This window comes from Oryctolagus cuniculus, chromosome 14, assembly GCF_964237555.1.
Source record: "Oryctolagus cuniculus chromosome 14, mOryCun1.1, whole genome shotgun sequence".
Lineage (NCBI taxonomy): Eukaryota > Metazoa > Chordata > Mammalia > Lagomorpha > Leporidae > Oryctolagus > Oryctolagus cuniculus.
In genome coordinates this window covers 97,420,449-97,443,119 of record NC_091445.1, presented here as the reverse complement: position 1 = coordinate 97,443,119, position 22,671 = coordinate 97,420,449, and the positions used below count along the sequence as shown (strand labels likewise).

At 61.1% G+C, this 22,671-nt stretch overlaps 1 protein-coding gene across 5 annotated transcripts in view; it reads left to right on the top strand.

Moving 5' to 3' along the window:
- AHRR (aryl hydrocarbon receptor repressor) overlaps positions 1-16,378 on the top strand; it is a 69,813-nt gene extending 53,435 nt beyond the window's left edge. For 3 of the 5 annotated variants that reach the window (XM_070056960.1, XM_070056961.1, XM_070056965.1), the window contains 7 exons: positions 1,308-1,397; positions 3,263-3,392; positions 3,803-3,939; positions 8,310-8,509; positions 12,727-12,788; positions 12,907-13,051; positions 13,659-16,378. In XM_070056960.1, coding sequence (XP_069913061.1) covers positions 1,308-1,397; positions 3,263-3,392; positions 3,803-3,939; positions 8,310-8,509; positions 12,727-12,788; positions 12,907-13,051; positions 13,659-14,601 — 1,707 coding nt within the window. In that variant the 3' untranslated portion in view covers positions 14,602-16,378. The remainder of the gene's footprint in view (positions 1-1,307; positions 1,398-3,262; positions 3,393-3,802; positions 3,940-8,309; positions 8,510-12,726; positions 12,789-12,906; positions 13,052-13,658) is intronic. The other 2 variants (XM_070056963.1, XM_070056964.1) reach the window with 2 other exon arrangements.
- Positions 16,379-22,671: the final 6,293 nt, after the last annotated feature.

Genomic DNA, 22,671 nt, shown 5'->3' with positions numbered 1-22,671 from the left:
TGACTCCAAAATAAGGAGAGAAGCTTCCTGCCAATTTCATAGTATTTGTTTTAAGATTTATTTATTTATTTATTTTAAGTCAGAGTTACACAAAGAAAGGAGAGGTAGAGGTAGAGGTAGAGGTAGAGAGAGAGAGAGAGAAAGAGAGAGGTCTTCCATCTGCTGGTTCACTCCCCAATTGGCTGCAATGGCCAGAGCTGCGCCGATCTATAGCCAGGAGCCAGGAGCCTCTTCCAGGTTTCCCACACAGGTGCAGGGGCCCAAGGACTTGGGCCATCTTCTACTGCTTTCCCAGGCCATAGCAGAGAGCTGGATCGGAAGAGGAGCAGCTGGGACTCAAACTGGCACCCACATGGGATGCCAGCATTGCAGGCGGCAGCTTTACCCACTATGCCACAGTGCCAGCCCCCCTGGTATTTTTTTCAGGGTTTTTTTTTTTTTTTTTTTTTGACAGGCAGAGTGGACAGTGAGAGAGAGAGACAGAGAGAAAGGTTTTCCTTTTGCTGTTGGTTCACCCTCCAATGGCTGCCGCGGCCAGCGCATCGCGCTGATCCAAAGGCAGGAGCCAGGTGCTTGCCCTGGTCTCCCATGGGGTGCAGGGCCCAAGCACTTGGGCCATCCTCCACGGCAGAGAGAGGGACACGGACAGATCTTGGTTCACTCCCCAGATGCCCGCAACACTGGAGCTGGGCCAGGCCAAAGCCAGGAGCCAGGAGCTCAGTCCAGGGCTCCCCTGTGGGTGGCAGGGGCCCGAGCACTTGCGCTCACTGCTGCCTCCCAGGGTGCTCATCAGCAGGAAGCAGAAACTGGGAGCAGAGGGAGGAGTCGAACCCAGGCCTCTGGCATGGGATGCGGGGGTCCCAAGCGCCATCTCGACTGCTGCCCAAATGCCTGCCCCATGGATGGTTAGCTCTTCCATCAATCACCTCCAAGAACATATAAAAAATCACAGAATTTGTTATACATGCAAGAGTAGACAGAAGAGCAACTGTGATTGTTCCAGGATAGAAAGAAAAAGCGCTTGATGGAGTTCAACAGTGTTCAGGACACGCGCTCAGGGACTTTTTTCTTAGTCTCTAAAATAGCGAGTAGAAGAAAGCCTGGTGGGCTGGGGTCTGCCCCAGTGAGGCTCCCGTTCTGCTGACGACGCGTTCATCCGCCAGCCCCAGCCCTGACGGCCACTAGACGGATGACAGCGTGTGTGGCCATGTGGACCACCTGCTGCCTCCCGTGTGGCCAGCGGTCAGCAGAGAGGGCACGTCTGGGCGCCGTTCCCCATGAGCCACAGCCTCCCCCGTCTCTTCCAGTCCCTCGACGGCTTCGCGCTGGTGGTGAGCGCCGAGGGGATGATCTTCTACGCGTCGGCGACCATCGCGGACTACCTGGGCTTCCACCAGGTCTGTCACGTCTGTCGTTGTCTGCTGAATTCAGGAGTTAGAAACGGCTGCCGTCCACTTCTCAGACCACTGGGCTTTCTGATAAGATTTCCGTGCCCGGCTTTGTCAGGGGTGGCCGTGGGCCTGGGAGTGGGGTGTGAGGGGTGGGCATTTGGGGATGAGGGGAGACTCACACTGCTGGGGGGGTCTGCTGAGACCACAATGACAGATCCCTGTTTTCCACAGATCAGGTTACCAGAGAGCAGGAGAGGCGGACTGGCCTGGTGCTGGGCTTCGGCAAATGACCCTAAAATCCACGTGGAAATGCCAGAAGCCCAGGGTGTCCCGGCCATCCAGAGAGGGGAGCAAGATGGGGGCTGTGGGCTCCCAATATGGACACAAGGGGTCCCGTGAGGCTCAGTGGTCAGGGCAGGGGGCTGGGCACACACAGCCGCTGGACATGGGGCTTGTAGTGCAGGTGGACTAGGGCCCACATCCCCATGTGAGCAGAGTCCTGACTCCCACCTCACACGTGGCAGGTGGACACTGGAAGCGTCAGGTCGGGGTGGGGATGCTGTTTTCATTTGCATATTTATAGCATCGTTCCCCGGCCACACAAAACTGTTACTCTGCTGCAGCTGCCTCGGCAGGGCCACGCCCGGTGATCTCGCCGACGGCACGTGGCTCACAGGTCAGCTCTGGAGGACAGCAGAACAGCGTGAGGAGTGCTGGGTGCTGGGCTGTCAGAGTCCGTGGGGGGGGCAAGCAGGGCAGGGCCAATGTTTGCATCTGCACAGATGACAGTGGGTCAGCGAGACAGCTCCACAGACCAGGGAGAACACGAGCACGCACGCACATGCCTGTGCACACCTGCAGTGCAAACGCACACGTGTACACACAGCAATGCATGCATACACACATAGCCATGTATACATGCACAACCACACACACAGTACACACAGCCACTCACACACGTACACAGCACTCACACATGTACATGCACATCCACGCACACACACAGCCATGCACACACACAGCCACACACACACACAGCCACGCACACACACAGCCATGCACACACACACAGCCATGCACACATGTATGCATGCACAACCACACACACAGTACACACACAGCCACTCACACATACACAGAGAGCCACTCACACATGTACATGCACATCCACGCACACACACAGCCACGCACACACACAGCCATGCACACACATACAGCCACATACACACACAGCCATGCACACACACAGCCACGCACACACACACAGCCATACGCGCGCACACAGCCACATACACACAGCCATGTACACACACAGCCATGCACACACATACACACAGCCATGCACACACACAGTCATGCACACACATACACACAGCCACACACACAGCCATGCACACACACACAGCCACATACACACACACAGCCATGCACACACAGCCATGCACACACACAACCATTCACACACATACACACAGCCATGCACACACAGCCACGCACACACACGTACAGCCATGCACACATGTACACATGCACAATGATGGCAAGAGGCCAGGGCCAGGAAAATCAGCCCCAGGGCATCTGTGGTCCAGACCCAGGGCCGAGCTGGGGTGGGTGCCTGCTCCCGGTCAGGGTGTGGAAGACCCAGACACTGCTCAGCCAGCCTGTGTGCCACAGTCCCCAGGGAAGCAGGGGTGCTTGCAGCAGCGGCATCCCCGCCAGCAGGCCCCCAGGGCGGCCCCTCCAGCCCGAGCTCCTGCCTCCCAGCCGTGACTTGCATCGGGCAGGTGGGCCCAGACCCTTGTGCTTGTTGACCCCTGGAATGGGGAAACCTGTTCAGGGCAGGGTAGAAGGGCTTTGCTGCCGCCTTGCAGACGGACGTGATGCACCAGAACATCTATGACTACATCCACGTGGACGACCGTCAGGACTTCTGCCGGCAGCTGCACTGGGCCATGGACCCTCCGCAGGCGGAGACCGGGCAGCCCTTGGCCGCAGAGGCAGGTGGGTCACAGTGCTGCCAGCAAAGGCCCCTCCACCGCCCACAAGGGCCTGTGGGAGGCTCCTCTGTTCTGCCAGGCAGGGCCCCGGCCACCTCCCTCACGAGCACACAGGGCTACCCAGGAGGCCCTTTGAGACCTTTGCCCATGCAGGGCTGGCTGCCCCCTGCGCTGGGCACCCCCACCCTGGAGGGTGGCGGGAGTGGGCTGAGGGGACCAGGCGCAGGGCAGGCAGGAGGTTGTAGATCACTCGGGGCAGAGCATCCACCCCAGCCCGGACAGCAGCACGCGGCCGAACACGAGGAGCAAAGCCAGCAAAGCAAGGGTGGGATCACTCGGTGCTCAGCAGCGGAGCTGCAGAAGCAGAGCAGCGCCAGGGCGGGGGCTCATCTGCGTGTGTGGTCTCCCCCACAGGAGAGGACCCTGTGCTGGGGCGGCTGCTCGGGGCCCAGGACGGGGGTCGGAGTGCGCCCGCCGAGTTCGCGGCCTTCCTGACGCGCTGCTTCGTCTGCCGCGTGCGCTGCCTGCTGGACAGCACCTCGGGCTTCCTGGTGAGCCTGGGGGCCGCTGGCGGTGGGCATGGGCTCCGTCCGGGGTGGGAGGGGACAGCAGGGCTGATGGGGGAGGCGCCCCACTCAGGCGGGGCAGGGCCCTGCAGCCTTTCTCTAAGACTTCCTCTTCCCACCCTTCCATGGCCCTGGGACTGGCACACATGTCCAAGGCCCACAACTGCTGCCCAGCCTCTGGCTCCAGCCCCTTCTCTTCCAAATGGACCCTTGGGGTCTCCCCTCTTCTGTTCCCGCTGTTTCTCTCAAAAGTGCAGAAGCATCTTCCAGGGACCAAGAGCCCCACATCCCAGACCCCAAAAACCTCCCAGACCCAGGATCAGAACTGAGTCTTCCCAGGTATCAGTCGGGGCTGCTACCAAAATCCGCGACAGCGGCCGTGAACGGATTCCTGCCACCCTCCTGGGTTTTGACCATCCACAAGGACCCCTGACCCAGCACCTTACCTGGGAGACCACTTTCTTGCACAGGAAGTCAAGGATTCCACAACCAATTCAGACTTCCTACCAGACCCACCTGCACTGTGTTCCCAGGGTCATCCCCATCTGCACTTGTTCCCAGGTCATCTCACCTGCACTGTGTTCCCAGGGTCATCCCCCACCTGCACTGTGTTCCCAGGTCATCCCCACCTGCACTGTGTTCCCAGGGTCATCCCCACCTGCGCTGTGTTCCCAGGGTCATCTCCCCTACACTATATTCCCAGGGTCATCCCCACCTGCACTTGTTCCCAGGGTCACTCCCCACCTGCACTGTGTTCCCAGGGTCATTCCCCACCTGCACTTGTTCCCAGGGTCATCTCACCTACACTGTGTTCCCAGGGTCATCCCTCACCTACACTGTGTTCCCAGGGTCATCCCTCACCTGCACTGTCTTCCCAGGGTCATCTCACCTACACTGTGTTCCCAGGGTCATCTCACCTACACTGTGTTCCCAGGTCATCCCCCACCTGCACTGTGTTCCCAGGGTCACTCCCCACCTGCACTGTGTTCCCAGGGTCATCTCACCTACACTGTGTTCCCAGGGTCATCCCCCACCTGCACTGTGTTCCCAGGGTCATCTCACCTACACTGTCTTCCCAGGGTCATCCCCACCTGCACTGTGTTCCCAGGGTTCCCTCACCTGCACTGTGTTCCCAGGGTCATCCCTCACCTGCACTGTGTTCCCAGGGTCATCTCCCCTACACTGTGTTCCCAGGGTCATTCCCCACCTGCACTTGTTCCCAGGGTCATCTCACCTACACTGTGTTCCCAGGGTCATCCCCCACCTGCACTGTGTTCCCAGGGTTCCCTCACCTGCACTGTGTTCCCAGGGTCATCCCTCACCTGCACTGTGTTCCCAGGGTCATCTCCCCTACACTGTGTTCCCAGGTCATCCCCCACCTGCACTGTGTTCCCAGGGTCATCCCCCACCTGCACTGTGTTCCCAGGGTCATCTCCCCTACACTGTGTTCCCAGGTCATCCCCACCTACACTGTGTTCCCAGGGTCATCCCCACCTACACTGTGTTCCCAGGTCATCCCCACCTGCACTGTGTTCCCAGGGTCATCTCCCACCTGCACTGTGTTCCCAGGGTCATCCCCACCTGCACTGTGTTCCCAGGGTCACTCCTCACCTGCACTATGTTCCCAGGGTCATCTCCCACCTGCACTGATTCCCCCGGGTCAACTCCCACCTGCACTATGTTCCCAGGGTCATCCCCCACCTGCACTTGTTCCCAAGGTCATTCCCCACCTGCACTGTGTTCCCAGGGTCACTCCCCACCTGCACTGTGTTCCCAGGGTCATCTCCCACCTACACTGTGTTCCCAGGATCATCCCCCACCTGCACTGTGTTCCCAGGGTCATCTCCCCTACACTGTGTTCCCAGGGTCATCTCACCTACACTGTGTTCCCAGGGTCATCCCCCACCTGCACTGTGTTCCCAGGGTCATCTCACCTACACTGTCTTCCCAGGGTCATCCCCACCTGCACTGTGTTCCCAGGGTTCCCTCACCTGCACTGTGTTCCCAGGGTCATCCCTCACCTGCACTGTCTTCCCAGGGTCATCTCCCCTACACTGTGTTCCCAGGTCATCCCCCACCTGCACTGTCTTCCCAGGGTCTCCCCACCTGCACTGTGTTCCCAGGTCATCCCCACCTGCACTGTGTTCCCAGGGTCATCCCCACCTGCACTGTGTTCCCAGGGTCACTCCTCACCTGCACTATGTTCCCAGGGTCATCTCCCCTACACTGTGTTCCCAGGTCATCCCCACCTACACTGTGTTCCCAGGGTCATCCCTCACCTGCACTGTCTTCCCAGGGTCATCTCCCCTACACTGTGTTCCCAGGGTCATCTCACCTACACTGTGTTCCCAGGGTCATCCCCCACCTGCACTGTGTTCCCAGGGTCATCTCCCCTACACTGTGTTCCCAGGTCATCCCCACCTACACTGTGTTCCCAGGGTCATCCCCACCTACACTGTGTTCCCAGGTCATCCCCACCTGCACTGTGTTCCCAGGGTCATCTCCCACCTGCACTGTGTTCCCAGGGTCATCCCCACCTGCACTGTGTTCCCAGGGTCACTCCTCACCTGCACTATGTTCCCAGGGTCATCTCCCACCTGCACTGATTCCCCCGGGTCAACTCCCACCTGCACTATGTTCCCAGGGTCATCCCCCACCTGCACTTGTTCCCAAGGTCATTCCCCACCTGCACTGTGTTCCCAGGGTCACTCCCCACCTGCACTGTGTTCCCAGGGTCATCTCCCACCTACACTGTGTTCCCAGGATCATCCCCCACCTGCACTGTGTTCCCAGGGTCATCTCCCCTACACTGTGTTCCCAGGGTCATCTCACCTACACTGTGTTCCCAGGGTCATCCCCCACCTGCACTGTGTTCCCAGGGTCATCTCACCTACACTGTCTTCCCAGGGTCATCCCCACCTGCACTGTGTTCCCAGGGTTCCCTCACCTGCACTGTGTTCCCAGGGTCATCCCTCACCTGCACTGTCTTCCCAGGGTCATCTCCCCTACACTGTGTTCCCAGGTCATCCCCCACCTGCACTGTCTTCCCAGGGTCATCCCCACCTGCACTGTGTTCCCAGGTCATCCCCACCTGCACTGTGTTCCCAGGGTCATCCCCACCTGCACTGTGTTCCCAGGGTCACTCCTCACCTGCACTATGTTCCCAGGGTCATCTCCCCTACACTGTGTTCCCAGGTCATCCCCACCTACACTGTGTTCCCAGGGTCATCCCTCACCTGCACTGTCTTCCCAGGGTCATCTCCCCTACACTGTGTTCCCAGGGTCATCTCACCTACACTGTGTTCCCAGGGTCATCCCCCACCTGCACTGTGTTCCCAGGGTCATCTCCCCTACACTGTGTTCCCAGGTCATCCCCACCTACACTGTGTTCCCAGGGTCATCCCCACCTACACTGTGTTCCCAGGTCATCCCCACCTGCACTGTGTTCCCAGGGTCATCTCCCACCTGCACTGTGTTCCCAGGGTCATCCCCACCTGCACTGTGTTCCCAGGGTCACTCCTCACCTGCACTATGTTCCCAGGTCATCCCCCACCTGCACTGTGTTCCCAGGGTTATCCCCCACCTGCACTGTGTTCCCAGGTCATCCCCCACCTGCACTGTGTTCCCAGGGTCATCTCCCACCTGCACTGATTCCCCCGGGCCAACTCCCACCTGCACTGTGGCCTGGTGGAGTCTCTGTGGACTCCTGTGGACTGTGGACTTGCTGTCCGGGAGGTGGACCCCTTTGTCCCATGGAGCCTGGCACTGTTTCAGCAGCCAGGCTGAGTGCTGCCAGTGCCGCACGTGGAGACTGCGCCATGGGCTCCAGGCCCCTGTCCTGGCTTGTCCCTCGCACTTGTCACCCTTCTCCCTATTCAGTGCAGCCCTGACTGCCAGGGCCAGAGGCCCGGTGGCCATGGGCTGAGAGTGACCCTTGCCAAGGTGGCTTTTGGGGAATCCACACTAAGACCCCACGCCCGTTTTGTCCCCGGGCTCCTCAGTCCACACAGCCAACTCGGGACCCTAGATGGAGTGGGGAGGGATGAGGGATGGAAGGGTGACGAATGAAGGGCAGGATATGGGGGGAGGGCAGGGGTGTCCCGAGGGATGGCTGAGCAGTCTCAGCCCCCTCTGTGGGTGGCGTTTCTGTCACTCACTGGCCTCGTGCTCACACGACACGGCTGGGAGAGTGAGACCAAGTGGCCGTAAGCTTTACCTGTGTGAGCGGGTGAGCGAGTCCTCGGGTGCGAGCTGGCTGCACTCCCAGCCCGGCCGGACCAGACCACTGCCCTGCCCTGGGCTGCGTCTCCGGCCAGCTCTGTGACAATGCCCTCCTTTCTGTCTTTGCAACCCAGACGATGCAGTTCCAAGGAAAACTCAAATTCCTGTTTGGGCAGAAGAAGAAGGCACCCTCGGGGACGGCCCTGCCGCCGCGGCTCTCGCTGTTCTGCATCGTCGTGCCGGTTCTGCTGCCCCCCGTGGCAGACATGAGCACGAGGAGCACGTTTCTGAGGGCGAAGCAGAGGGTGGACGCCACGGCCGGCGTGGACACAAAGTGAGTGGGTCTGGCACAGCACCGACGGTCGGTGCTCTCAGTCCCTCCCGTCCTTGTCCCCAGTAAGGAACACAGCGAGGCAGTCGGTGTTTTTAAAGCCAGCGCACTGCGGCACGCACGGCCGGCACCGTCCCGTTACACACAGCGAGTGGCCAGGGCTCTGCCTTTGCCTTTTCCGCTTCTTGCTCATCCTCTTACCTGTCCATCCACGGCAAGCCAGGGCTCCTGCTCAGGACACACGACCCCAGTGGGTGTTTAGGGCCTTGCCCATGTTGGCCCAGACTTCTCTCCACTCACGGAGGCAGGGTGTGGCTGTGCCCAGCTCTAAGGCCACTCCTGTATGCAGACCCTGGGAGCTATTGGAAGTGTGGGGCGAGTGCAGGCTGTGGGGTGCGTCCTGGGTGGCCCTCTGCTGCTGCTTTCTCCCCCTCCTCCTCCTATCTTCTTCTTCAATTTATTTATTTGAGAAGCAGTTACGGAGAGAGAGAGAGGGAGAGAGAGAGAGGGAGAGAGAGAGAGAGAGAGAGAGAGAGGTCTTCCATCCTCTGGTTCCTCCCCAATGACTGCAATGGCCAGCGCTGGGCCAGGCCGAAGCCAGGATCCAGGAGCTTCTTCCAGGTCTCCCACGTGGGCACAGGAGTCCAAGGACTTGGGCCGTCTTCTACTGCTTTCCCAGACCATAGCAGGGAGCTGGATCACAAGTGGAACAGCTGGGACTAGAACTGGTGCCCACATGGGATACCAACTGCTTCCCTGGCTGCGTACAACACTGGCCGCACCTTCTGGGGCTGACTTTCCTCTGCCCGCACCCTGGACAGGGCAGTTTGTTAAGACTCCCAGTCCCTGACCTCTTTCTCTCTCTCCATGGTGGGTAGGGCTTGCTGAGCCGCAGCCACAGACCCTGCCCTGCCCAGGACTGCGCCGCAAGTCCCGTGCCACTGAGCAGACCTCGGGGTCAGGCTGGGCTGTCCAGCTGTGGTGGGATGAAGCCAGCATATCCTCCAGCTGCTCCAGCACTGGCCCTTCCACGAGGCCATGGGCACTTCCCTGGTACCACCCAGTGTCCTCCTCACCAGCTGCAGGCATCCAGCACCCACTGCCTCTCCTTGAGCTGAGTCTGGCCTTGGCTCTCATGTGGCTGTGTGCCCCAGGAACCCCTGCCCTCGTCCCCACCTGCCCAGACACCAGGAGGGAGGACACAGCAGTGCACAGCTCAGTGCAGTGCCCAGAGGACCACAGGGAGGACGTAGCAGGTGCACAGCTCAGTGCAGTGCCCAGAGGACCACAGGGAGGACAGCACAGTGCACAGCTCAGTGCAGTACCCAGAGGACCACAGGGAGGACGGCACAGTGCACAGCTCAGTGCAGTGCCCAGAGGACCACAGGGAGGACAGCACAGTGCACAGCTCAGTGCAGTGCCCAGAGGACCACAGTTCCATGCCAGGCTCTGCTTTCACCTGCTTTTTCGACTCCTGACCACCTCTGACCTCCAAAGTCATTTGTTGCTTGGAATTTTCTGTTTTCAGTTATGATTGGCTTGGTTTTTATGATTGAAGCACATGATAAACTTTAGCTTTTCTTAGTTTTCCAGCCCTAAAAACAAAATAAAGGGACAAATCCTAGGCCCTCTCACTCTTCTGGAGCTGGGCTGCCCCCGGTGCCAGTGCAGGAAGTCAGGCCCTGTCCACTTGGCCAGCAGCACTGCAGGTGTACAGGGCCGCATCCTGACTCACAGGTGCCACACAGGTGTGGGGGTCAGCGGGTCATGGACCAGTCCTCCAGCTGCCCAGACACTATGAGCGCCCTGTGCCATGTTGAGGGTCTAGTGTCAGTAAGGACGCGCTGTTTCATAGAGAATGTCGTCAAAGCTCAGAGGAGGAAAGAAGGCGCCTGGAGATCTTGTCCCCCAGCAGCTGGGTGGTTCTGAACCCTGCAGTGACCAGCGTTGAGAAGCCAGCTCCCCACTCCCATAAGCCGGTCGGTTCCTGTGAGCTCCGGGGCAGGTGTAGGATGCACACCTGCAGCCTCAGGGGCCTGGCGGGCTGCTCGGGCCGGGTCACATCCCTTAGCGGCCATCGCAGTCTTTTGCAGCTTCTTCTGGCAGGGACTTTGCTACGTGCTGCTGCTCATCTTCCCGAAGTCTGTCCTGTGGGTTCTCCTGCCCACTAGAGTTTATTTGTGACGTCAAATCCATGTCTGCCTGCTTTGTTGCCCATTCATGACCCCGTGTCTGGTGGAGAATGCATGTGACTGCGAATGCTCACAGTCCTAGCCGAGGTCCAGCAAGGCAGAGCCAGCCCCCTGCCCTCTGCCCTCTGCCCTCTGCCCTCTCTCGCCTCTCCTCCTGCTCCCCTGGCCTGTGGTCTCAGGTGTCCTGCAGAGACACCCAGGGGACAGAGAGGCTGGTGGTGCGGGAGGCTGTGGCTTGGGGTCAGCGAGACAGGGTTTGACTCCAGCTCTGGCCCCTGCTAGTGGGCAGCACCAGGCGAAGCACCCAGCATCTGTCTTTAGAAAAATGAAGGAACAGCATCTGTCAATGAGCTGCTCTGTGCTCGCTGATTCGGTGTTCGTGGCTCGGTGGAGCCTGAATCCTGGGCCACGATGACTGTGTCTCCACTCTGTCCTTCTAGGAGGACACGCGGGCTCCGAGATGCCCTGGGAGTGCGTTCAGGAGCAGGGCTGGCGGCCTTCAAGGGCCTGGGAAGGGACCTGAGTCAGAGGTTTTCAGTGACAGAGAAAAGACTTTGTAATGAGGAGGAGTCCAAGGCGTGTGAGGAGTGTGAGGAGTGAGGGATGTGAAGAGTGAGGAGGGTGAGGGGTGTGAGGAGTGTGAAGGGTGTGAGGGTGTGAGGAGTGTGAGGAGTCTGAGCGTGAGAAGTATGAGGAGTCAGAGTGTGAGGGGTGTGAGTGTGAGGAGTGTGAGGGGGTGTGAGTGTGAGGAGTGTGAGGGGGTGAGGGGTGTGAGTTTGAGGAGTGTGAGTATGAGGAGTGTGAGGAGAGTGTGAGGGGTGTGAGTGTGAGGGGTGTGAGGAGTGTGAGGAGTGTGAGGGGGTGAGGAGTGTGAGGGGTGTGAGGGGTGTGAGTGTGAGGAGTGTGAGTGTGAGGAGTGTGAAGAGTATGAGGAGTCAGCATGTGAGGCATGTGAGTGTGAGGAGTGAGGCGTGTGAGGGCTGTGAGGAGTTTGAGGAGTCTGAGTGTGAGGAGTGTGAGGGGTGTGATAGTGAAAAGTGTGAGGGGTATGAGGAGTGTGAGGGGTGTGAGTGTGAGGAGTGTGAAGGGTGTGAGTGTGAGAAATGCGAGGGGTGTGAGTGTGAGGAGTGTGAGGGGTGTGAGTGTGAGGAGCGTGAGGGTCCAAGGCTTGTGAGGAGTGTGAGGAGTGTGAAGAGCCCGTGTGTATGAGGTGTGTGAGGCGTGTGAGGAGCCCTTGTGTGTGAGGAGCCCGTGTGTGTGAGGAGCCCTTGTGTGTGAGGAGCCCGTGTGTGTGAGGAGCCCTTGTGTGTGAGGAGCCCGTGTGTGTGAGGAGCCCTTGTGTGTGAGGAGCCCGTGTGTGTGAGGTGTGTGAGGAGTGTGAGGAGCCCTTGTGTGTGAGGAGTGTGAGGAGTGTGAGGAGCCCGTGTGCGTGAGGAGTTGAGGCGTGTGAGGAGCCCTGTGTGTGAGGAGCCCGTGTGCGTGAGGAGTGTGAGGCATGTGAGGAGTGTGAGGAGCCCGTGTGCGTGAGGAGTGTGAGGAGTGTGAGGAGCCCGTGTGTGTGAGGAGCCCGTGTGCGTGAGGAGTGTGAGGCGTGTGAGGAGTGTGAGGAGCCCGTGTGTGTGAGGAGTGTGAGGAGTGTGAGGAGTGTGAGGAGTGTGAGGAGTGTGAGGAGCCCGTGTGCGTGAGGAGCCCGTGTGTGTGAGGAGTGTGAGGAGTGTGAGGAGTGTGAGGAGTGTGAGGAGTGTGAGGAGCCCATGTGCGTGAGGAGCCCATGTGTGTGAGGAGTGTGAGGAGCCCGTGTGTGTGAGGAGTGTGAGGAGCCCGTGTGCGTGAGGAGCCCGTGTGTGTGAGGAGTGTGAGGAGCCCTTGTGTGTGAGGAGCCCATGTGTGTGAGGAGTCCGAGGCGTGTGAGGAGCCCGTGTGTGTGAGGAGCCCATGTGCATGAGGAGTTGAAGCGTGTGAGGTACCACTCGCCGCTGGGGAGTTCTGCCGTCCGCACGCGGTGGACCTGCGTCTCGTTCTTCACAGCGCCACGGCCGCCGCGACCCTGTGTGACGCGGACTCGCACGGGAAGCGCAGTCCGCCTGCAGGTACGCGGGCCGTCTAGCTTGTGCCTTCCCTGGGTGAGCCCCCCTGCCCCAAGCCCGAGCCCGTGCCCCGGCAGCCGCTCCTGGGCTCACGCGCGGCCTTTCCCCCGCCACACCCCAGCAGGGAGGGGCAGCGCAGAGAGCTGCACGTCGCTGTTCAGGGCGCAGATGGACGCGGGGCGCTGGGCCCGGGTCCCCGCCAGGGCCCCCTGCATGTGCCTGAGGAGTGGTCCTGACTTCATCTTCCATCCCGAGGGGGCCGCGGGGTAAGTGGTGCCGGGCGCAGCCCCTGCCCCTAATGCAAAGCAAAGGGAGGGTCCTCACTGGACGGGATGGGTGGCCGGAGGCCCTGACAGCCCCGGCGCACATGCGGGTCCCCATGGCTGCCGGGCCTGGTGGCACCCTGGAGGAAGGGTGCAGAGGACGCCCAGGGCTCTGGCCAGGGCTGCCCAGACGCTGGCCTCGCCCTCTCTGGGTCACCTGTGCTGGGGAGCCCGCTTCACTCCCATCTCCTGGGCCCTCTTGTGGCCAGCTGTGTGGCCAGCTCCTCCTCGACACGGTGTGGTCAGCGCGGCTGGAGGCGGGGCTTCACGGTCACGGCCCAGCCTCCGCACGCTGGCCACTCGCACGCAGCAGGAGCCTCCCAGAGTGGGCTCCCTGCGGGCAGGGTGGGCGGAGCTTCTGCCTCCAGTCTGGGACACCCCCCCCCCCCAGCGCTGGGGGCGGGGTAGGCACAGGGAGGCTGAGGCTTGGGCAGCCTGGAGTTACAAGGGCTGGGGCAAAGCCCTGGTGAATCCCAGCCTAATTAAAGGCCCTGCCCCGGAGACCCCCTCAAGGGGGAGAGCCCTCTTAGGAGCTGTCTTCTCTCTGCAGGGACGAGGAGGAAGAGGAGCAGGCAGGGGTGCTGAGCAGCTGTGCTGCGGTGAGGGGGCTCCGGGAGATGCGCAGGTATGACTGCCGGCTGCAGACGCCGGGGCCCGTGCGGCACCTGAGCTGGACAGCAGGAGCACACGGTGAGGGCGGTGGCTCCAGGCTGAGGCCGCAGCCCAGTAGGAGCCAGCTGGGCTCCGTGCAAGCCATGCCTCGCGGCTCCTGTGTGCCCTACCCCAGTGTGCAGGGCTCGGGCGGTGCCAGGGGTACAGCTGCCTTCAGAGATTCTCCCGCTTCGCATCTGCCGAGCCGTTGTCCCGACGCCTATGCCAGCCGGACCAGCAGGCCCCCGCGGGACGTGGCTCAGGGCCCCGGGCCCCTGCCTGCCTGCCGCGTGCCCCAGGGGCCCCCGCCTGCAGCTCAGCACTTCCCAGCAGGCAGCGGCTCCACCGAGGACACCCAGGGAGCCCCGTGCCACCCCCTGATGTCGCTGGAGATGCCCATCAAAATGGAGAAAGACTCTGGACCCGAGGATGCCGCAGGCGCCTGCAGTCCTGGCCAGGTGTGGCAGGGAGCCAGCAACGTGGCCAAGTCACACCTGGTCACTTTCCCTACCAGGGTGCACCTGAAAGTGGAGCCGCACTCCAGGCCCCAGGTGTACGCCCCACACCTTGGGCACAGAGTGCTGGGAGCAGCCCCCCACAGCAGGGCCGCCGCTGGGCCTTGCAGAGAGCTGGCCCCATTCTACCCCCCACCCTGCGCCTGCCTGGAGCACCTGCACAGCCTTCCTGAGCCGCAGCGCCCCCTCCACCTCTGCACACCTGGCCGCCCTGAGCACCAGCCCCTGGGTCCCGGGGACGCCCCCACGGTCAAGCGCGAGCCCCTAGACTCACCCCCCTGGGCCCTGATTCCGCCCGGGGCCTCTGAGTGCACATTCCTGCCCTAGCACTGCTGGCCCCCTGGGGCTGCTGACTGGCTGGGGCTGCCTCCACTGGGACACAGGGACACGGCCTGAGCCCCAGCAGCAGAGCCCTGCAGGGTGGTGTGTTGGACCGTGTGTTACAGGTGTCCTGCCATGACCCTAACTCTGCTTAGTGACCATGATGCTCTTTGAGAAGTTGAGGTCATCAAGAGAGTGGCCAGCGGTGGCACACACAACACGGCCGGCCAGTGCTTTGTGCTTCAAGAAGCAGCTCCACAGTCCAGGTTGGCGCCCACGGGTGTGGCGCCTCCAGCCCGGCCTCCAGTCTGCCTCTCAGCCTCCTGCCTGTGGGTAGGGCAAGGCTTCAGGGCGGAGGATGTTGGCGAGCAGCACAGGGTGCATTAGTGAGTCGCTCAGTGGGAGGTGACCCTGAGCATCATGGAAGGAACCCAAGAGGGTGCACGTGGAAGGGGCTGTGGGTGCTGGGAAGTGCAGCAGGTGCAAGAGGGGCCACGGGTGGGTGGAGGCACAGGAAGCATCTGGGAACTGCCCTGGGATTTTCATGGGTGCCTGAGGACCACCCACGGCAACTTGGGGCTGCAGGCGCAGTCCCGGCTCCTTCCAAGTGCCCTTGGCCGGCGTGGAACATCCAGTGCACAACAGAGGATGTGGAGGAGGCCACGCAGCGGGTCCAGTGCCTGCCCTGAGGCCACCTTCTCTTGGGAGCCGTGGCCGTGGCAGCGCCTGCAGACCAGGGACCTGTGGGCCAGGGACCTGCCTGCACATTCAGGCTTCAGCTTGGGCTCTGCCGTTCATGGCCTTGGGACAGCAGTGTTCAGCCCCTGGGTGGACATGCATGGTAAATGCACACTTGTGGACACGTGGCTCAGCAGCACACACCTGGGGTGCTTGCCCTCAGCAGCCCGGGCTCAGGAGGATTTGCCCTGGGGCAGCGATGGGGCTGAAGATATCCTCCCAGCACTCAGGGCCACCTGCGCAATGGCCTCTCGGGTCTGCTCATCCCACAATTCCCTTTGCAAAGGTGACCTTGATGCCATGCTGTCATGGGCAGGAGCCATGCTCACAGCCTCCACGTCCACTGCCAGTTTCTTATTCCCCTGACGCCTGAAATCAGGATAATGGCCTAACTACCTCGGGGCACAGCCACCTGGGGATGAAGTCACCTGGGGATGCAGCCACCTAGGGATGAAGTCACCAGGGGACGCAGACATCTGGGGACACAGCCACCTGGGTACACAGCAACCTGGGGACACAGCCACTTGGGAAGACAGCCACCTTGGGACACAGCCACCTAGGGATGAAGTCACCAGGGGACACAGCTATCTGGGGACGCAGACATCTGGGGACACAGTCACCTGGGGACACAGCCACCTGGGGACGCAGCCACCTGGGGACATAGCCACTTGGGGATGGAGCCACCTGAGGACACAGCCACCTGGAGACACAGCCACCTAGGGATGAAGTCACCAGGGGAAACAGCTATCTGGGGACACAGCCACCTGAGGATGCAACCACCTGGGGACACAGCCACCTGAGGATGCAGACACCTGGGGACGCAGTCACCTAGGGATGAAGTCACCAGGGAACGCAGACATCTGGGGACACAGCCACTTGGGGACGCAGCCACCTGGGGACACAGCCACCTAGGGATGAAGTCACCAGGGGACACAGCCACCTGGGGACGCAGCCACCTGGAGACACAGACACCTGGGGATGCAGCCGCCTTGGAATAGAGTACAACCACCTGGGGACACAGCCACCTGGGGATGCAGACACCTGGGGATGCAGCCACCTTGGAATAGAGTACAACCACCTGGGGATGCAGCCCTAAGGATGCACCTGGGGACGCAGCCACCTGGTCTGATTCTCGCTCTCTGCACAGCTGGCCCAGCGTTCCCTCTTCACTCGGTCTTGTGCCCAGCGCGGCACTGCACTCTGCTGTTAATGACTTCACCCTTAAGACAGGGGTGTGGTACTTCAGGCTCTTCCTCCTTTCCTCCTATCCCAACCAAGCGCCCACTCTGCCTCTAGAAAGCCCCTCCTGGTGTCCAGACTCCAGCATCTCCCAGGCAGGAGCGGTGGGGGCAGGGCAGTTCCCGAGGCTCGTAGGCAGCCCAGCGCTCAGCACCACCCCTTCCTGCCTTGGAGCAGGAGCAGCAACAGACGAGCAGGTGTGATGCCTCCGGAGTGTCCTGAAAGTGCATGGAAACAGGAAGAGAAGAAATGAGACGTCATCATGCGTTTCCAGCCCCTCTGAGGTGGCCGACGGGGGCCACAGATCCTGCCCAGGAGACTTCCCCCCAGAAACAGCCACCCACCCCTCCTGGACCAGCATGGACCAGTCCAGTGGCCTCGGCTGCCTGATGGGTCATGCTCTCTTGACCCTCATTCCACAGCTGGGTTTTGTGTTCTGGGGACACGCTGTGTCACGGGCGCCAAAAATTGTCTCAGTGAGAACTTTTGCCATTTTCTCCCCAGGTCCTGCAGGAGGCTGTGTGAGGAAGGCAGCAGGAAGGGGCAGGGGCAGGTGTGTGATGTCACAGGGACACAGGGAGGGGCAGGGGGCAGGTGTGTGATGTCACAGGACACAGGGAGGGGCAGGGGGCAGGTGTGTGATGTCACAGGACACGGGGGGGCTGGGGGCAGGTGTGTGATGTCACAGGGACACAGGGAAGGGCAGGGGGCAGGTATGTGATGTCACAGGAGACAGGGAGGGGCAGGGGCAGGTGTTTGATGTCACAGGAGACACAGGGAGGGGCAGGTGTGTGATGTCACAGGAGGCACAGGGAGGGGCAGGTGTGTGATGTCACAGGGACACAGGGAGGGGCAGGGGGCAGGTGTGTGATGTCACAGACACAGGGAGGGGCAGGGGCAGGTGTGTGATGTCATAGGAGACAAAGAGGCAGGGGCAGGTGTGTGATGTCATAGGACACAGGGAGGGATGGGGGTAGGTGTGTGATGTCACAGGAGACAGGAGGGGACAGGTGTGTGATGTCACAGGAGACAGGGAGGGGCAGGTGTGTGATGTCAGGGACACAGGGAGGGGCAGGGGGCAGGTTGTGATGTCACAAGAGACAGGGAGGTGCAGGTGTGTGATGTCACAGGAGACAGGGAAGGGCAGGGGGCAGGTGTGTGATGTCACAGGGACACAGGGAGGGGGCAGGTATGTGATGTCACAGGAGACAGGGAGGGGCAGGGGCAGGTGTGTGATGTCACAGGGAGGGGCAGGGGGCAGGTGTGTGATATCACAGGAGGCAGTTGTGTCTTTCTGTTGTGGGCTCTTTTGCTTGTACAAATATAACTGAAAATTATTAAAATCATATATAAAGTGGGAATGGGAGGGAAGGGGAGTGAGATACAAGTCCTGTTTTACATTTTTTCAGATTGTATTAGAAGAAATGAGTTAATATCCAGACTAAATTGCTCTATTTTTAAGCTGTTGCTGTGATGCCAATTCTTCCTCGGTGCCTGTATGAGACCTCTCAGCTATATCGTCATGCAGTGGTTTTACGCAATGTGCAACAGGACGTGAGGGAAACCACGAGTTCATTGGGTTTAGTGAAGTGGAAGTGCCTGCGTGATCTTCTGAATGGAGTGACTCCACTTCCTTCAGGTGTGGGCGGTTGAGTTACGCTGTGCGGTGGAGGCAGGTGCAGGTGAAGACAGAGCCCAGGCTGCACCAGGGAAACTGGGGACCCAGCGCCCGTGGCCACCCGGGTGAGGGCTGTCCTGCAGGCAACGAGGAGGGCAGAGCTGAAGGTGCTGTGGTGACCGCTGCTGGCAGTGGGCGAAGCCAGGCCCAGGCCTCCTCCATGTGTCCTGTGGTGCCGTGTGCTGTCTGTGTCGGCAGCCTCCCCGTCACACCCTGCAACCCTGCGTCCTCCCCAGGCCAGTCCCACCTGGGGAACCCCGTCTGTCACCACACCCTGGCCCAGCTTGCACCCCTCATGCCCCCACACCACCACTGCTGCCCAGGAGCCGGGGGTGGCCCTGTGAGACCTGTGAGGGCATCTGGCAGCTGCTGGCAAGGCTCAAATTTCAATAGATATATAGCAGGCAAATTTTAAAGAGAATTATTTATTTGAAAGGTAGAGTTACAGAGAGGGAGGAAGAAGAATCTTCTGTCCACCGGTTCATTCCCCAGATGGCCACACAGCCTGGGCTGGGCCAAGCTGAAGCCAGGAGCCAGGAGTTTCTTCTGGGTCTCCCACATGGGTGCGGGGGCCCAAGCCCTCAGGCCATCTTCCACTGCTTTTCCAGGGAGCTGGATTGGAAGTGGAGCAGCCGGGACTCGAACTGGTGCCCATATGGGATGCAGGCAGCGGCTTGACTCGAAGGGGCCAGGTGCCACTCAAGTGGCCTCCATTCCCAGCCACTTGTGCGTTTTCTCCCGGGCTGTCCCCGCCTGTGTTCTGTTTTTGTCCCTGTCCCTCCATGTGCAGGCTCACAACGCTCTCTTCCTGGGACCTCTGCAGTCTGCCCCTGTCGGGGCTGGGCAGAGTCTTCCTGGGCTTTGCTTTTCTTTTTTGACAGGCAGAGTAGACAGAGAGAGAGAGAGAGAGAGAGAGAAAGGTCTTCCTTTGCCGTTGGTTCACCCTCCAATGGCCGCTGTGGCCGGCGCACCGCGCTGATCCAAAGACAGGAGCCAGGTGCTTCTCCTGGTCTCCCATGGGGTGCAGAGCCCAAGGACTTGGGCCATCCTCCACTGCACTCCCGGGCCACAGCAGAGAGCTGGCCTGGAAGAGGGGCAACCAGGACAGAATCCGGCGCCCCGACCAGGACTAGAACCCGGGGTGCCGGCGCCACAAGGCGGAGGATTAGCCTAGTGAGCCACAGCGCCGGCCTTCCTTGGCTTCTGCCAAGGGCTGAGGGTCAAACCCTCAGCCTTGCAGAACTGAAACCATGCCCGGGCTGGCCTGGGCAGTCAGGCAGGCCTCCTGCCATCCTTGGGACCCTGGAGAGCATTTCTCAGTTTATTTCAGAGGTGGGAGGAGAGGAGTCATCGGTGGTGGGGTGGGGTCAAAGGGGCTCCTGTTTCCCAGGTTCACTCTCCAGGTGCCTGCGACAGCCGTGCTGGGCACGCCCTCCGGATCTCCTGCATGGATGTCGGGCGCCAAGCGCTTGAGCCATCACTGTTGCCTCCCAGGTGTGCACAAGCAGGAGCTGGATTGGAATGGGAGCCGTGCGTGGATTAGGGTGCACAGTCCAGGCAGCATCTTAACCTTGCTTTCCGATTTCTGGTGTGTTTTTCTGGGTCTGCCCTTCCTCGGGGGATGCACCCCTGTGAACACCCAGCCTCACATGGGATCTCCACCTGCTGGGAGCCTGACCCCATCTTGTCCTCTGTGCAGTGAGAATCCAAGCCCTGGCATAGCCGGCCACCTCCCGCTCCCTGTTTGCTGCTTCCTCACCTCCACTTCTGCTTACATCCCACACCTCCCCTCTCTGAGCTACACCCAGGTGTGAGCCCCAACCTCCCCTCTCTGAGGTGCACCAGGTGTGTGAGCCCCAACCTCCCCTCTCTGAGGTGCACCAGGTGTGTGAGCCCCAACCTCCCCTCTCTGAGGTGCACCAGGTGTGTGAGCCCAACCTCCCCGCTCTGAGGTGCACCAGGTATGTGAGCCCAACCTCCCCGCTCTGAGGTGCACCAGGTATGTGAGCTCTGGGGCACGTGTGGCAGCCCCCAGCTCCGTGTTCCCATCCCTGTCACGTTCAGACCCCCCTGAACGGGATGTGGGCACCATCCCGGCTGATGATCATCCGCAGAGTTGGTGACAGACTGAAAGACTCTCATTCAGATGCAGTGTTGAGGCCACAGGTGTTTCCACCACAGCTGGTGGTCTCACAGTGGCCGCTCTCAGGAGGGTGAGGCCCTTGCAGCCGCTGGCCTCCCCTCCATCCCCCACAGGGCCTGCCACACCTTCCCACCTGCACGCCGCTCAGGGCAGTGCCCCACAGGTGGAGGGCCTTGCCTGCCCAGGGACCTGCCCAGCCTGGCATCCAAGGCTCTCCTGAGTGTTCCAGGGCCCCTGTCCCACTGCTGTGGGTCCCACGTGGGCTTCTGGTCTGTGTGTGTGCCACGAGGGCTGAATTCATTCCTCACCCCTGGGCACGGCAGAGGCCAGGCTGCCCCCGGGTGGCAGCTGCTACAGGAGTCACACTACACACTGTCCCTTCCTCCTGAGCCCGTGCCCTGTGCCAGCCGTCAGCCCGAGGGGAGCCGGGCTACTGCAGGGAGCACGTGGGGTCTCGGCGTGGCACTGGGAAGGAGGAGGAGGGCCCTGGGCGCTCCAAGAGCCGTCCCTGCCTCCATTTGCAGCACGCTCAGCTTCTGCTCACAAAGCAGAGACCACTTCACTGATGCCTTAAAGAAGGTTCACACAAAATTGTAGCCAAAAAGCCCGAGCCCGCATGGGAGCAGAGGTGGAATGCTCCACTAGGGAGCGGGGGCAGAGGTTCACTTCAGCTGGTTTTCTGTGGGACGGAGGGTGCACCGTTTGTCATAGGGGCGGGGGAGTCTCTGGGGGTCCAGGCAGGGAGTCCACACTCCCTGGTCTGATGGAGACACCCGCCTGTGACAAGCACTGACCTGGCTGAGGATGGCGTTTGCTACTTTTTGTTGCACATGGGAGGGGCGCCCGGCACCAGAGCTGACCCAGTGAGGGCTCCGCTGGTGCCCGCAGCTGCCCCACACCTGTCTCTCTTAGGGGCTCTCCCAGTGAGCAGCAGCCTTATGGGACAGACAGAGCCTGACTGCCCAGCCTGCTGGGCCTCCATCAGCCTGAGCCCCAGCCCGAGCCTGTTCTGTATGAGAGCAGAGGTCACTGCCAAGGATGTCCCCTGTGACCATGTGACTCACAGCCTGATGCCATCTGTCCATCCTGAGGGCATCTGACCCCGGGCACCATCCTGTCCATCCTGAGGGCATCTGACCCCAGGCACCACCTGTCCATCCTGAGGGCATCTGACCCCGGGCACCACCTGTCCATCCTGAGGGCATCTGACCCCGGGCACCACCTGTCCACCCTGAGGGCATCTGACCCCGGGCACCATCCTGTCCATCCTGAGGGCATCTGACCCCGGGCACCACCTGTCCATCCTGAGGGCATCTGACCCCGGGCACCACCTGTCCACCCTGAGGGCATCTGACCCCGGGCACCACCTGTCCACCCTGAGGGCATCTGACCCCGGGCACCATCCTGTCCATCCTGAGGGCATCTGACCCCGGGCACCACCTGTCCACCCTGAGGGCATCTGACCCCGGGCACCACCTGTCCATCCTGAGGGCATCTGACCCCGGGCACCATCCTGTCCATCCTGAGGGCATCTGACCCCGGGCACCATCCTGAGGGCATCTGACCCCGGGCACCATCCTGTCCATCCTGAGGGCATCTGACCCCGAGAACCACCTGTCCACCCTGAGGGCATCTGACCCCGGGCACCACCTGTCCATCCTGAGGGCATCTGACCCCGGGCACCATCCTAAGGGCATCTGACCCCGGGCACCATCCTGCGGGTATCTGACCCTGGGTTTCACCTGTCCATCCTGAGGGCAACACCCCTGGGTTTCACCTGTCCATCCTGAGGGCACCACCCCTGGGTGCCACCTGTCCATCCTGAGGGCATCTGACCCCGGGCACCATCCTGTGGGCATCTGACCCCGGGCACCATCTGTCCATCCTGAGGGCACCACCCCTGGGTGCCACCTGTCCATCCTGAGGGCATCTGACACATGGAGTGAAGCCAGCTGGGACTCACTGCACTGTCCCTGACTGTGCCCGCCTCACTGGGTCAGAGCTCAGGGAACGGAAGGCTGTAAACACCTCAGTTGTGTTTCATTCAGTGCCCACACTTGCTTTGCCAGGAAGAAGTGGCAGCGGCAGCATGAAGGGAAACGCTCCCAAGAACGCCCATGCACGCTGCTGCCGTGACCCCCCCAGGGCCCAGCACAGAGGGTGGAGGGCTCCTGTGAGCCCCCTCCCATGTCCGGTATTCTAGGCCGTTATGGCCTTGACACCGAGGTGCCCACAGCAGAACTTCTGTGACACGAAAGCACACGCGCGAACACACATG